The 15,936-nt window shown below is 39.3% G+C and overlaps 1 protein-coding gene across 6 annotated transcripts in view; it reads right to left on the reverse strand.

Moving 5' to 3' along the window:
- The window catches only part of MID2 (midline 2), an 86,472-nt gene that overhangs the window by 16,231 nt on the left and 54,305 nt on the right, over positions 1–15,936 (reverse strand). For all 6 annotated transcript variants that reach the window (XM_033113546.1, XM_033113511.1, XM_033113555.1 and 3 more), the window contains exons 4-5: positions 12,825–12,932; positions 11,291–11,439 (exon numbers count right to left, since the gene is read on the reverse strand). In XM_033113546.1, coding sequence (XP_032969437.1) covers positions 11,291–11,439; positions 12,825–12,932 — 257 coding nt within the window. The remainder of the gene's footprint in view (positions 1–11,290; positions 11,440–12,824; positions 12,933–15,936) is intronic.

Raw genomic sequence — 15,936 nt, forward strand, 5'->3', positions numbered from 1 at the left:
AGAGACATTGAATGTAGGGAGACCAGAGAGGAAACTTTCATGGTGAAGTAGTTTTAAGGGGATGAGGAGTTAAACAAATATACACCCTAATGTATGTATACCCTGCTACACATCCACTAACAACAGCTATTGGCTGTTTCTGAAAATAGAGATGTTTCAGAAATAAACAGCAGGCCAGGATAAACAAATGAAAGACTAAGTCAGTACAACCTTAAGGTCTCGTCATGAATAGTCCATCTTCCAGGATTTGATGAGTAAGAAAACAACAACCTCTTCAGGGCAAGAGTTAAGGCAGAAAATTGACTCATGAAATGTTTTCCTGGCCTCCCCAATCTCCTTCCTTCATTCCTTCCATCCATCCATCCACCACTTAACTGAGCCCAACCAATGTGCCAGGAACTATGTCAGACAGTGGAGATATACTGGGAGAACAAGTTAATTGTGGTCTTTGCCCTGACAAAGCTCACAGGTCACGGAGGAGCAAGACGTTAAATAGGCAATAGAAGTGCTGCTACAAAAGAAGTGGAGCATACACAAGAGCCACCTGGCAGGGACTTGGGCACTAAGGGAAATGTCCCCAGAGAAAGTTCATTTTAAGCAATGACCTACATGATGAGTAGAAATGAGCTAAGCAAAGACTATCTGGATGTATGTGTTTTCTCTTGCCTAAAGGCTGGACAATGGGGAAAGTCACACAGGGCTTTGTAGGCAATGTTACAAAGTTTGCATTTTATCCGAAGAGCAATGGGATCCGCTGAAGCATTTTAGTCAAAGGAGTGATATGCTCAAACTTATGTTTTAAAAAGAGCACTCCAGCTACAGTGGATGGACTGGAAGGGGTCAAAATTGGAGGCAGATCAGATTTTAAGGTGTTTAGGAATGAGCAGAAAATAAACTGGTGTCAGGAGTGTAGACACATCAAACAGAAGGTTAATTCACATGAAAACAAATAGCCAACAAATATAGTAAAAAGCCCAATTAAATGAAAAATTAAAGAAATGTACATTAAAATGAGATAGCATTTAAGATGATAAATAATGACAAAATAGGAGCTTTTATGCCTATATTATATAATGTTTACATATTTTTTATTAGGACTGAAATTAATATAAATTTTGGAGGCCAATTTAGCATTAAAATCAAAATAGTTTAAAATTTATTATTATTATTATTTTTACACGACAGTTCTACTTCATAAATTTTTGGTAAGGAAATAACTCAGATGCATGCAAAGATACAACTACAAGGGCACTCAACACACCATATGCAACCTAATTATCTAACAATGGTGACTAAGCTAAGTAATGTGTTATATGTTAAAACATGACATACTATGAAGCCACTGGAAATCAGGTGACCCAATGATAGGGAGAAGTTTATGCTATATTGTTAAGTTTCAAATGTAGGGTATAATGCAATATATAGAGCATAAACTTATGTTTGTGAAATATAAACGAGTATATATTGAGATACTATACTCCCAAATGTTAACAGTGGCTGGAAAGTTATGGATGTGTTTAAAATGGCATTGGGGTATATGCAAGTGTGCGTGTGTGTGTGTGTGTGTGTGTGTGTGTGTCTGTGTTTAAGCAAAACACATTAACTACCTCTATTAGTGATTATATAATGTGTCATTTGTAAAGGGCGGGGAATAAACCTCCCAGCTAGAATTTCATTTTAACTAAGGTCTTGGTCATTAATACACTACAATGAATAATGGTGGGGAAGAATTTCAGACCCTATGAGAGACCAGTGAGAAAGATATTTAGGTAGCGTAAACGACTCTCAAACCATACCACATAGATAACCATCTATGCCATCTACCCCATAGGTTATACCTGAGCCTATGAAAAGAAGATGTAGAGTTGGGAATCATCAACATCTAGATGGTAACTGAAACCCTAGGAACTATAAGTTTGCAAGAGGAGAATGTGCAGTGAGAGAAAAGAATAGCCTGATACAGAATCATAAAGAACTATAGCATTAAAGTACTACGTCTAGGAAGAGTTGTCCACAAAGGCAAAAGAAACCAGGCAAGTAGAAAGAAAACAAGGAATGTTCACGGAAGCTCACGGCAGAGAAATTTCAAGTAAATTGGTCAGTGGGGACTAATGCTACTGAGAGATCAAGTAAGACGAAACAGTAAGATAAAACAAAGGGATGTATATCACATTTGGCAGCAAGATATTCATTTGGTGATTTTGGGAAGAACACTTTCAATAGTGTAGTAGTGGCAGAAGGCATTTCAGAGAGTTGAAGAGTGAACGGGGATGATTAAATACAGTGGTTTAGATATATGTTTTATCTCTGCTCTCGTGATGTCCCACTGAAATGACAGTCAAAGGATGAAACATTATAAGCCCATAGAGACAGAAAATGGAAAAAGAGATGCCATCACCTAAGAGATTGTCAACAAATGTTTGCAAGCTAGAAAGGGATGGAGGAGTGGTAACCAACAACAGACCAGAGAAAGCTGGATCAGGAAGCCAACAACATCAAGCTGATTTAGTGCCACAGACAGTTGAAAGTTTGCATGAGGAACAGCTAGACCCCAAGATTCACTGAACCAGAGACTACCCTTCCCTCTTCCTGGCAGAAGATGTGAGGTTTACTTCTGCAGAACTTTGACATGATACTAAAAGCAGTTTAAAAACCCTCAGTTCTCTTTCCCTGCCTGCCTCCCAGAATGATGGCAACCAGGCTTATACCCTTCATCCCCCACCTGAAGCAGGAGATTGATGGATTACTTCCAGGGGAAACTGACCCAAGAGAAAACACCTACAGAAATGACACTTGGGGTCCCCTTGATAAAATTTTGGCATTCTGCCTTCTAATTCTATAGCAAAGTTCACCAAGCAACAAACTGTTCCCACCACCTCAGATCTTCCAGTCACTTTTAAGTGGTTAAATTCAAACAGACAGCCAAAAGCTTACCAGACATTTAGAGAAAGACAGAAACTATTAGTAATTGCAGTTTAAAAGGTTAAAAACAATTGCAAAAACTGCAATTACTTTTGCACTACCTAACAAAATAAACTGACAGAGAAAAGGAACTTGGAGGAAACCAAACAATGCAGAGTTTAGAAGAAAACTTTAAGAATGATCATCAATATTCTCAGGAAGATAAACAAATAATTTATGTCCACATAGCAAGGTCAGAATGCAAAAAAAAAAAAAAAAAAGAAGAAGAAGAAGCAAAGGTCAAGAAAGGGCTCTTGTAAATAAAAATGTAAATGCTGATATTAAAATTTTAATAGATTGGATACAGAATTAAGGAAACATCTTAGATAATAGAACAAGACAAAGTCATGGAAAATAAGAAACAGAAGATTTTAAAAGTTAGGGGGGAAATCTAGGATGTCTAACATCTGACTAATTAGAGTCCCAGAAAGAGAGAACAGAGAAAATAAAGGGGAGGAAATTATTAGTGAATAATACAAGAAAAATTCCCAGAAATAAAAGTCACTGATCTCCAGATAGGAAAAACCCACTGAGCGCCCATCAAAAGGATGATAAAAGACCCACACTAAGGAATATCTCAGTAAAATTTCAGAAAAACTGGATTAAAGACAAGACCTGAAGAGCTTCAGATTTTAAAATAGTCGTATTTGAAAGATAAAGAATTAAAATAGCAGTAGACTTCTCAACACAACACTAGAAGTTAGGAGACAATGGAGCCATGCCTTCAAAATTACAAGGGAAATTTATTTTCAACCTATCAAATGTGAAAATAAATTTTAAATATTTTTAAACAAAAAGTTCTCAAAAATTTACTTCCCTTGTACTCTTAGGAAACTATGAGAAAATTTGTCCCAACAAAATTAAGAGAGTAAAACGCTACATGAAGGGGCCATCAGGCAGAGCCCAGTGGAGCCCCTAATTAGGAACACAGAGCTGAGAGTCCAGAGAGATTAAGTTGGCTGGAGTTCATAGGGCAGAATACCAGAGAGGAGAAAGCTGCACAGAGAGAATTCTGGAGACTTACGGAGGGTTCCCCCAGTATTCAACAAAATACTGATCAACACATACATGTGAGGGAACTGCCAAATGCCAGGGAAAGAGTCACCCAAAAAGATTAGCGGGAACAATCCCTGGTGCTCAGTCACACAGAGCCATGAATAGTGCATGTTCCTACCAGCCAGATTGAAAAATCTCATGATTCATGGGCACTTGGTAGAGTACTCGGAAGGGTCTTGCTTCGGTAGTGGGGGAAAATTTCCCCTAAACTAAACACTACTCTGATCCCACCTAATAAATCTTAAAAGCAAGACCTGAAAAGATCAAGCTATTTTCAAGTAACTGTGTCCCAGAACAAAGCTTAAGAATATTTATGGGAATACAAAAATAGACAGCAACCAATAAGATGAAATTCACAATGTCTGGCATCCAATTAAATATTACCAGACATGTGAAGAAGCAAGAAAATACAAACCATAATGAGGAGAAAAAGCAATCAGTTGAAACTAACCCAGAACTGACACAGATGTTAGAATTAGACATTAAAAGAGTTATTATAACTGTATTCCATATGTTCAGAAAGCTAGAAAAAAGGCTAGATATGTTACGCAGAGATATGGAAGATATAAAAAGACCCAAATTGAACTTCTAGAGATGAAAACTACAATATCTGAGATGAAAAATGCACTGGAGAAGTTAACTACAGATTAGCCATTACAGAAGGTTAGTGAATTTGAAGACATATCATTAGAAACCATCAACATGAAACATGCAGAGAAAAAAAGACTAAAAATAAATGAACAGAGCATCAGTGAGCTGAGGACAACTTAAAGCAGCCTAATATACATATAATTGGAGTCCCCATAAGAGAGGAAGGAGGGGGCATAAAAACCATTTGAAAAAATGAAGGCTGAAAAATTTCCAAATCTGCAGAAGTCAGTTTTTTGATGTCTGAAACTGAAAAAAAAAAAAAAAAAAGAAAGCAAATATAGCAATATATGGATGTTATTTAGAAACAAAGATTATGCCAATAGAAACACCTTATAGAGCTGAAATTGCTTGGCTGTGGAAAAAGTGTGGACTAGGGCACTAGATGTTCCTTGGTTTGAATCCTGCTTCTGTCCCTTACTACTTGAGTGACATTAGGCAAGTCACGCATTCTCTCTGAGCCTCATTCTCTCATTTGTAAAATGGGGATAATAATAGGGTCTATTGCATAAGGTTTTTGTAAGGATTGAGTTGATATTTATACAAGGCTTGGAATAATGCCCAGCACAAATAAATGCTCCATATTATTATTATTGGAGAACAAAAATTGAGGTGAGGAGATTGTTATTTCTTACAATATGGCTCTTAGTAACATTTGACTTTTTAATGTACTAGTATTAATTAAATATTAATATTTTAAATGTTTAAGAGTTGTAAATTAGAGGTGAGGAAATGGAAAGTCTTTCAAGAAGTTTGCTGTGAAGAGAGAGAGGAAGAGGACAATAGCTAGAGGAAGTATGCAACAGAAGAAAGTTGTGGGTATTATTGTTTTTAGATTGGAGAGACATGAATGAGTTTAAAAGTAGATGTGAGATTTTCTCGGCAAGCAGCCAGCCTTGCCCATATCACACTCTTTCTTAGACAGCTCTTGGGGATCCATGGGTCCCTGGTGGGTGGCCGTTGGCCTCAGAGTGCTCTGAGACTTTTGTTGAGCAGCTCCAGGCTCAGCACTGGCACCAACCAGAATCTAAATTAACCTGGTAAACACTCGTAATAACCTGGTGACTCCCTGAGACCCCGCCTCATCAAACTCATGTATCACAGGAAGCTCTATCAGCAGCTGAGCCTTATGGGAGCTGGCAGTCAGCAGAGGCCTCAGGATGTCCTGGGCTTTTTGTGGATCTACCTCAGGCCTGGTACTGGTGGCAGCCATCCTCGGTCCGCAGTGTGGCCTCTCCCATGTGCCTCCAGGTCCAGTACAGGCAGCGACCAACTGTTGATCAATTTATAGCTCCTACCAGGTAGACCCCACCCACAGACAGTGGCTAACCTGGGCCTGCACCACAGCCCCTCCCAAGAGGCCCAAGAACCAACACACCTGGAGGTTGGCTTCAGATCACAGCAGAGTACCACCCAATTAGACTCTCAAGCAGCACACCCAAAGGGCGGTCTCAGCAGGTACCAGAGCCCACTGGGGTGAATCCTGCTCCACGGGGTAAGCCCCCACACACAGCAGCCTGTAAGCTGTGGACATGAACAAACCCCAAAACCAGTCAGCCTGAGGGTCAGTCCCACCTATTGGCATACCAAGCACAATCAAGGCTCAACTATAACAGGAGGGCATAGACAACCCACACAAGGGTCACTCCTGGAGCACCTAGAGCAGGTTACCAGGGAGACTGTGCCAGAGCCCCACAGGGCACCTACTACATAAGACCACCTGGCCAAGACTGAGAGATGTAGCAGATCTACATAGGAACAGACACAGAGAGACAGCCAAAATGGGAAACAAGGAAGTATATCCCAAAAGAAAGAACAGGACAAAGCTCCAGAGAAAGAATGAAATGAAATGGAGGAAAGCAACCTACCAGATATAGAGTTCAAAACAATGGTTATCAGGATGCTCAGCAAATTTAGTGAGAACTTCAGCAAAGACATAGCAAGCATAAAAAAAAAAAAAAAGGACACAGAAATCATAAAAAAGAACCAGTCAGCAGTGAAGAATACAATAACTGAAATGAAGAATCCATTAGAAGAAATCACCAGCAGACTAGATGAGGCAGAGGACTGAATTGGCAATTTAGAAGACAAGGTAGCAGAAAAGACCCAATTGGAACAGCAAAAAGGGAAAAGAATTTTTAAAATGATGATACATTAAGAGACCTCTGGGACACCATCAAGCATAACAGCATTTGCATCATAGCGGTATCATAAGGAGAAGAGAGAAAACAAGGGATTGAGAAACTATTTGAAAAAATTATGATGGGAAACTTTCTTAACCTGGTGAAGGAAACAAACATATAAGCCCAGGAAGTACAGAGTCCCAAACAAAATAAACCCAAACAGGCCCACACCAAGACACATTATAATTAAAATGGCAAAGGTTAAAGACAAAGAAAGAATCCTAAATGCATCAAGAGAAAGGCAACTAGTTACTTACAGGGGAGCTCCCATAAGATTGTCAGCTAATTTCTCAACAGAAACTTTGCAGGGAAAAAAAAGGGATTGGAATGAAATATTCAATGTGATGGGGAAAAAAAGCAGAACCTACAACCGAGACTACTCTACCCAACAAGTCTATCATTTAAAATTGAAGGAGAGATAAAGCACTTCCCAGACAAGAGAAAGCTAAAGGAGTTCATCACCACCAAACCAGTACTACAAGAAATGCTAAAGGGACTTCTTTAAGAAGAAGAAACAGAAAGAAAAACAAAAGAAGAATATAAAGATGAATAATAAAATGGGAATAACTATGCACCTACCAATAGTCACTTTAAATGTAAATGGATTAAATGCTGTAATCAAAAGACGTAGGGTAGCTGAATGGATAAGAAAACAAGACCCATACATATGCTGTCTACAAGAGAACCACTTCAGATGGAAAGACACACACAGACTGAAAGTAAAGAAATGGAAAAAGATATTTCGTGAGAATGGAAATGAAAAAAAAAATATCTGGGGTAACAATACTGATATCAGACAAAATAGACTTTAAAACAAAGGCTATAAGAGACCAAGAGGGACATTACATAATGTAAAGGGATTGATCCATCAAAATGAAAAATAAAAATCATATGGTCATATCAATAGATGCCAAAAAAGTGTTTGACAAAATCCAACATCCATTTATGATAAAAATTCTCAGCAAGATGGGAACAGCGAACATACCTCAACCTAATACAGGTCATATACCACAAACCCACAGCAAACATCATACTCAAGGGGGAAAAACTAAAAGTATTCTCCTTAAGATCAGGAACAATACAAGGATGCCCACTTTCACTACTTTTATTCAACATAGTATGGAAAGTCCTAGCCCCAGCAATCAGAGAAGAAAAAGAAATAAAAATTCATCCATATGGGAAAGAAAGAAGTAAAACTGTCATTATTTGTGGATAACACGATACTATACAGACAGAACTCCATAGATTCTACCAAAAAACTATTAGAACTGATAAATGAATTCAGTAAAGTAGCTGGATACAAAATTAATATTCAGAAATGGGTTGTAGGATTTCCAGCCAAGATGGCAGAGTAAGTAAATGCTGTGCTCACCTCCTCTCAGGACCACATCAATTACAATTAAACCACAGAACAACCATTATTGAGAATCACCTGAAGTGTAGCTGAACTGAAGCTCTACAACTACAGATATACAGAAGCCACCTTAAGACTGGTAGGAGGGACAGAGATGTGGAAAGGACTAGTCCCACACCCGCGTATGACCATTAAAAATTGGGAGGGACAGCTCAACTGAGGATGCCCTCCCCTGAAGAGCAAGAGGTCCCCAGCCTCTTCCCAGCCCAGGGTTTCCAAAGAAACCCAAAATGCTACTTCAATGGGATGTGTGCATCCATATATTCATTACAGTATTGTTTACAATGGCCAAGATGTGGAGGCAGCCTGGATGTCCACTGATGGATGAATGGATAAAGAGTAGGTGGTACATATATACAATGGAATATGACTCAGCCGTGGAAAGCAATGGGTTCTTGCCATCTGCAGCAGCATGGATGGACCTGGAGGGTATTGTGCTGAGTGGAGTACGTCAGACAGAGAAAGACAAATGTAATGTGATTTCGCTTATATGTGGAATCTATAAAACTCCCAGAAGAAAACATAGGCAGTAAACTCTCAGACATTACCCTTTGTAATATTTTTACTGATATATCTCCTCAGGCAAGGAAACAAAAGAAAAAAAATAAACAAATGGGACTACATCAAACGAAAAAAGTTTTTGCACAGCAAAGCAAACCATCAATAAAACCGAAAGACAGCCTGTTGAATGGGAGAAGATATTCACCAATGATACATCTCATAAGGGGTTAATATCTAAAATTTATTTTAAAAAAAAACTCATACAACTCAACATCAAACAAAACAAAACAACAAACAATCCAATTAAAAAATGAGCAGAAGACCTGAATAGACATTTCTCCAAAAAGGATATACACGTGGCCAACAGACATATGAAAAGATGATCAACATCACTGTTCACCAGAGAAATACAAATTAAAATGACCATGAGATATTACCTCATACCTATCACGATGGCTGTCATCGATAAATCAACAAACAAGCGTTGGTGAGGATGTGGAGAAAAGGGAGCCCTGTGCACTGTTGGTGGGACTGCAAATTGGTGAAGCCACTATGGAAAATGGTTTGGAGGTTCCTCAAAAAGTTAAAAATATGACCTAGCAGTTCCACTTCTGGGTATTTACCCGAAGAAATCCAAAACATTAATTCAAAAAGATATATGCACCCCTCTGTTTACTGCAACATTATTCACAATAGCCAAGATATGGAAGCAACCCAAGTGCCCATCAATAGGTGATTGGATAAAGAAATTGTGGTACATACATACAATGGAATGTTACTCGGCCATAAAAAAGAATAAAATACCATGTGCGACAACACGGATGGACCTAGAGGGTATTATGTTAAGTGAAATAACCCAGACAGAGAAAGACAAATGCCATATGATCTCACTTATATGCGGAACCTAAAGAACAAAATAAACAATAACAACAACAACAAAACAGAAATGGACTCTTAGATACAGAGAACCAACTGTTGGTTGTCAGAGGGGACGGGTTTTGGGAGCTGGGTGAAAAACGTAAGGGGATTAAGAAGTACAACTTGGTAGTTACAAAATAGTCACGGGGATGTAAAGTGCAGCATAGAGAATATAGTCAATAATGTTGCCACAACAATGTATGGTGCCAGGTGGGTACTGGATTAATCGGGGATCACTGCATAAATTATATAAATGTCTAACCACTATGCTGTACACCTGAAACTAATATAAAATAATATTGAATGTCAACTGTAACAAATTTTTGTTTTTTAAAAGTAGATGTGAGGTCAACTAGCGAGGGAAAGAAATTGAAGTTATGGAAAAAAGAAGGCATGTGACCAAAGCACAAATGAATGGAAATCTCTTCCATTATAACCAGAAGGAAGGTGTAAGTGATGGCTGTGGATGTAGGTATGCCCAGAAGTTTGGGATGAGAAGTTAAGAAATTTATCATTTCATGCCTACCACTCTCTCTATAAAATAGTAGGTAAAACCATTCGCTGAGCACGAGCAGGATGGTGTCAGTTGGAATTCTGAGTTTAGTACAGAAAATTTGAAATAGCCGTTATTGAAACAAGGAAAAAAGAAAGCTGACCAAAGCAACACAAAAGGATTTCAGGTCATTACCAAAGGGCCAGGTAAGATTAGAAGCCATAAATTTGTGATGTAGTAGTACCAACTTCTTTGGTTATGTGAGTTTCTGTATCAGGATTCTGCAACTCAGATACAGGCATGGAAAAGGTGAAAATAGCTGAGCTGATTCAGGGTTGGGGTTTTACCAGGTTGGTGTAAGAGGGACTGTGGGGCGAGGGACCTGGGGATATTGAAAAGAGAGTAGCTGAAGTGAGAAATCACAGACCCTACATAGACCAAAGAAAGAAATGAAGACAGTAGGTAGCTGGTGGGCAGCAGTCAGGACTTAAAGGTCCCAATGAGGTGGAAGAATAGATGTACTGGAAGAAAAACAGACAACTATAATTACAGAGGTTGTAGTTAGAAAGTGGGGTGTTTTAATTTATGATTTAAGTGTAATTCTGAGTGATGGCGAGGTTCAACGTGTGGGCCATGGAACTGGGTGGATGAAGTGGAACGGAAATCAGGGTCACTGGAGGAGGAGATGGCAAGGAGCCAGGAGACTAGATGGCAAGAGTATTATTAGATGGGTCGGCCACATGCTGCTAACGTCATCAAAAATGATGGCAGAAGCAATAGAAAGGAATACTGTGAACCTGGAGCCAAAGTCTTCAGTGCACGAGAGGGGGATACAAGGAAGGTCAAATCTGGCCTCATGAGCCCCTGTAGCCCCTTGAAGCCTTGGTGACTATACTGAACAATGTTTCAGTTTTAGACCTCAGATTCTTTGCAAATGAAGAACTGGTAGGCTGTAGAGACAGAGAAGGATGCCAGGAATCCATGGGGCAATCTACCGCTGAAGCCTAGTAAAATCTTCAGGTGGCAGCTTCTACACGTGCCTGAACAGAATAAAGTGACTTTAGCCTGGACGCTTTTTATAAGAGCAGGCATGTCAAAAGACTATAAGGAACTCACCTCTCAGCAATATTTTTTGCAGACTGGAGAAACCGTGCTTGGTCATTTTCCTTCAGGATGTGCTCAGCTTGGTTGATGAGGACTGTTGACCTTTCAAGACACTGGCGGCAATTAGCAACCTGCTGTGCCAACTTTCTCAGTTTCATAACCTTAAAGGAATTAGCAACAGAAAAACAGTAGAAAACATCCAGTGATAATTAAAAACGATAAAGCAACATGAAGGGGATCTGCAGCAGAGATTCTAAAAATAAGGCCTATTAATATTAATATCCAACGGCCTCTGTACTAACCACTCACCTCCTCACCCTGTCCTTTATGTCTGTCTTGCCAACCCCTCCTCCCATCTATAGGCCGCTTACTTACCCTGCAACACACTCAGTCATATACTCTAGGTTATCTACCTCCTCTTTTTATTGATAACATCAATTTTCTGATCATAAAAGGAATGCATGCTCATATAGAAAATTTAGACAATAAAAAATATAAAAATAAACTGTACCACCCAGAGATCATCATTGCTTACATTTTATTGTCAGTATATTTTCACATACATGCTTAATAAAAAGCACCTTTTCTTTATGAGTATCTACATTTCTATGTATGTATTTCTCTAAGTATCTTTACACATACCTGTGTGTTCACAGATCTGTGTTCTCGAAAATTTCAATTCCTGTGTTAGTTGAAACCACCCAGCATGGCACAAAGTATTGGTCATCCCCTCAGGCTCTCATAAGTGCTCACACTGTACACACAGCATGAGCTTATAATCACTACACGGCCAGCAGACCAATACGCCTAAAACCATGTAGCTGCATGGAGGCTCACACCTGACCTTAATCAGGATCCTTCGGTTCCCAGGTTAAAAGCCTGGAAGTCTTCGCTTTCTCCTTCCTATTTTCTGTCTAATTAGTCAGTGATTCCCACCATTTCCTTTCTAGGGATGCCTGTTATGTTCTCCCCTTCCATTTATGCTGTCACTTCGCCAGTTTAGGTCTTCATCAACTCATACCAAGAATCATTCCATAAGCCTCCTAACTTACTTCCCCGACTTCAGTATCATCCCATTCTGATCAACTCTGCACACCTCTGCCATATCAATCAGTTTTCTCCCTTCCTAAGAAACTAGGATAGTTTACCAGTGCCTTTCAGATTAAAGTCAAAGTCCTTATCCTGGCATGCATGGTTTTTCCATAATTCTGGCCCACATTTCTACCATTACATTTTTTCTTTTTGTATTGACTTATACATACAGTAAAGCACCCAAATGTGAAGTGTATAACTCAATGATTTTTTTGCAAGTACATACACCCATGTAACCTCCAACCAGGTCAAGAACGTTTCTAACAATGGAACTGCCATTATTTTCATTGGATTCATAGCACTAGTCCAAACATTGCCACTTCTTTGCCTCCCTCCATACAAACTCATTTCTTCTTGCTGTCATGATGCAAGTTCAAACTGGAATCATCGGGATGAAACTTGGACATTTGCAAAGTCAACTCTGCCTTGACCTCACTGGAGTACTGTGCTTTACCTTTGTCTCTTTGATTTTGACAGCAATCATTTGCTTCCTCTGCTGGATGATCTCTACCAACTCGTCACATTCTTCCATAAGTTTTGCCTCATGCATAGCAGTATTCACCTGCCAAGAAAGTCCAGAATATTACACAGTGATTGCTGTCTGTCCCCTGCTAGCTCTCAAAGGTTCGGACTGACAGCTAAGCATGCACAACTTCTTCCATACCTCCCTCATAAGATCCACTCCTAGAAGAAGGGTAGAGATGATGATATTAATGATGCAAAGGCATTGAAGCACCACAGATAGGAAGCTCTCCGGCCTCTGGTAGATCATGATGGTTAATGGAAGGCTGGGCAGAAGGACAGATGAGATGGGGGCATGTTATTGCCACTGTGCAATTCCCTTTACTCCAGCACCCTGTCCTCCTGCTGTTCTTTTGGAAAGAGGGTAAGGAGATTTAAGTATGTCAGGGAAAGAGGATCCCTCCTCACAGTCACAATAATATTAACATTACAACAACATATTTCTACCATCCTAACAAAAATGTTTTCGGTTTTCCTTGTCCCCTTCTAATTTTAAAATATATGAATGTGCAGCTGTATCTTCACATTAAATATATGCATGTATAGATACATTTTTACATAGTTGTCATCATGTCTTAGTAGATATTTCTCACCTTGGGTTGTCCACTACCTTTCCTATTTTGGGATACTGGCGACATCAAAATATCTCTACTGCAAAGTCAGGGTGGGGTTAGGAAAAAAAAAGTCACCATTTTTCATTGTTTTCCAATGTACTGATTTCTCTTTCTTCCCATCCCTACTACTACCAACTTTAGAGGGTATTCTTCAGTTCCCAGACTAAAAGCCTCCAGAAAGGCTGAAATGGGAGCAGGGGATATTTGGGCTAGCCAAGTGGAAAGGGAAAGGAAGGGAAAATCAACTCATATATTTTAAGCACTTAATGTGCCAAGTACTGTATAAATTATTTCATGTAATTACCATAACCACTTTGTAATATAGAGCCATTTTAGTCCCATTTTACAGATGGTGAAACCGAGGCTCAGAGAATTTTAGTGACTCGCTCAAGGTCACACAGCTAGTAAGTGGTAAAACCAGAATTCAAACCAAGTTCTGTCAAGTAAAACCCCAGGGCTGGCAGGGTGGGCAGACGAGGTTCAGTTCCATTTCAGCAGCACACAGAGCTGTCACTCAGAGAAACACAGTCAGTCCAAGAATCTATTCACGGATCACTCAAGCAAAGCTCTAGAAGGCTGAGGAACAGATGATGGATTACTTGAGAGCATCAAAACTTGAGGGTCCAGATGTACTTCATTAGCAAGGTAGGGCTGCATTTCCAATTGCTAACTCTCTTCACAGGGTTCCTTTACATATTCCAAGTCCAGCAAAATACCTGTCATTGGACCCTGCTGCCTCTTCTCTCATTCTCTAAGGTCCCTGCTGGCCAATTTTTTGTTTCTTTTTTAACTGAAATAAAATATGCTTGTCAGATTTCAACCATATTTTGTTTATTTCTACTTTCCAGGGGCCATGCTACAATGAGAGCTTCCATTTATTTTGAACAGTCCCACTCTGGCCATTCTAATTTTTTTTTCTCAGACTCCTCACCCTCTCCCTAAATTGGATCTACTTTTCCAAGGCAGATAATCTCACCCTCTCAAGGAACTCCCACTCATGTGGGATTCATCTTGTGCTCCCTGTACCCGTGCTTAGAGTATCTAGAGACTTAGTTCCCATTTACAATTTTGTTTTGAGGCTACTAATAGTGTAGTGCACAATGGTTTAGTGTCTCATTTCTTGTAACTTAGCTCTTGGACTAATCTTTACATAACACTCACTATATGCCAGGTACTGCATATACAGTCAGCCCTCCTTATCCACAGGTTCCTAACGTGGGATCGAAACCAACCATGACTCAAAAATATTAGGAAAAAAAAGTTACATTGTTGCTGGCATGCACTATATAGTTAGCACTATGATCTATACTGAACATGTAGACTTTTTTCTTGTCATCATTTCCTAAACAATACAGCATAACAACTATTTACATAACATTTACATTGTATTAGGTATTTTAAGTGATCGAGAGATGATTTAAAGTATGAGGTACGATCGAACAATACGGTGAATGCTTAAATAAAAAATTATTACAGTAAAAGACACATTGTCATTAATCCCCCCTCGAAACACTTTCCCTCACTTCGAACACACTTATCCCATTGTTCTTGCCACTTTCTGAAGCAGTTCTGGAAGTCCTCTTTTCGTGAGTATCTTTAGTTGCGTTGTCGTGGCTGCCTCAATGTCCTGAATCATTTTGACTTTGGGTAAGAACCAGAAGTCATACAATGCCAGATCTGGTGAATAAGGTGGATGAGGACACCCTGTAATGTTTTTATTTGACAGAAATTGCCATATACCAGAAGCGATGTGTGACACAGAGTGTTGTCATGATGGAGGATGATTTACGGCACACTTTATTTTTTTTTAAATTTATTTTTTTAATTAGTTTCAGGTGCACAAAACAATGTACTAGTTAGACATTTATCAGTTATGTCTCTCACACTGTGTCAAACCCCTCCCCCCATCCACTATTCCTCTGACATCGCACATAGCCTTTAGATTTCCACTGTCTCTATTCCTAATGCTGTACTCCACTTCTTGTAAATATATATATATATATATATATATATATATATATATATATATATAATTATAATTGACATTCATTATTCTTCAGCTTCAGCTTCAGGTGTACAGTGCACGGATCAGGCATCTACATCTTCCCTGATGGCACACTTTAAAACACACTTTCTCTCAACCATAGCTCACACTTTACTAACTGCACCGAACAAGTTGAAACTTGTCACACACTGTTACTAAGGTTTGATGCGCCACTTCCTGTACTGAAGATCCCCGCCTTTCCGTTGGATGGCACTCGGCAGCAGCACTCACCGTTTATTTTGATTGCAGTGGAATGGCTCTGTCACACACTGTTTCTGGTTCGACAATTTCTGTCAAATAAAAATATTATGGCGTATCTTCATCCACCTTATTCACCTGATCTGGCACCATGTGACTTCTGGCTCTTCCCTAAAGTCAAAATGACC

This window comes from Rhinolophus ferrumequinum, chromosome X (assembly GCF_004115265.2).
Source record: "Rhinolophus ferrumequinum isolate MPI-CBG mRhiFer1 chromosome X, mRhiFer1_v1.p, whole genome shotgun sequence".
Taxonomy (NCBI): domain Eukaryota; kingdom Metazoa; phylum Chordata; class Mammalia; order Chiroptera; family Rhinolophidae; genus Rhinolophus; species Rhinolophus ferrumequinum.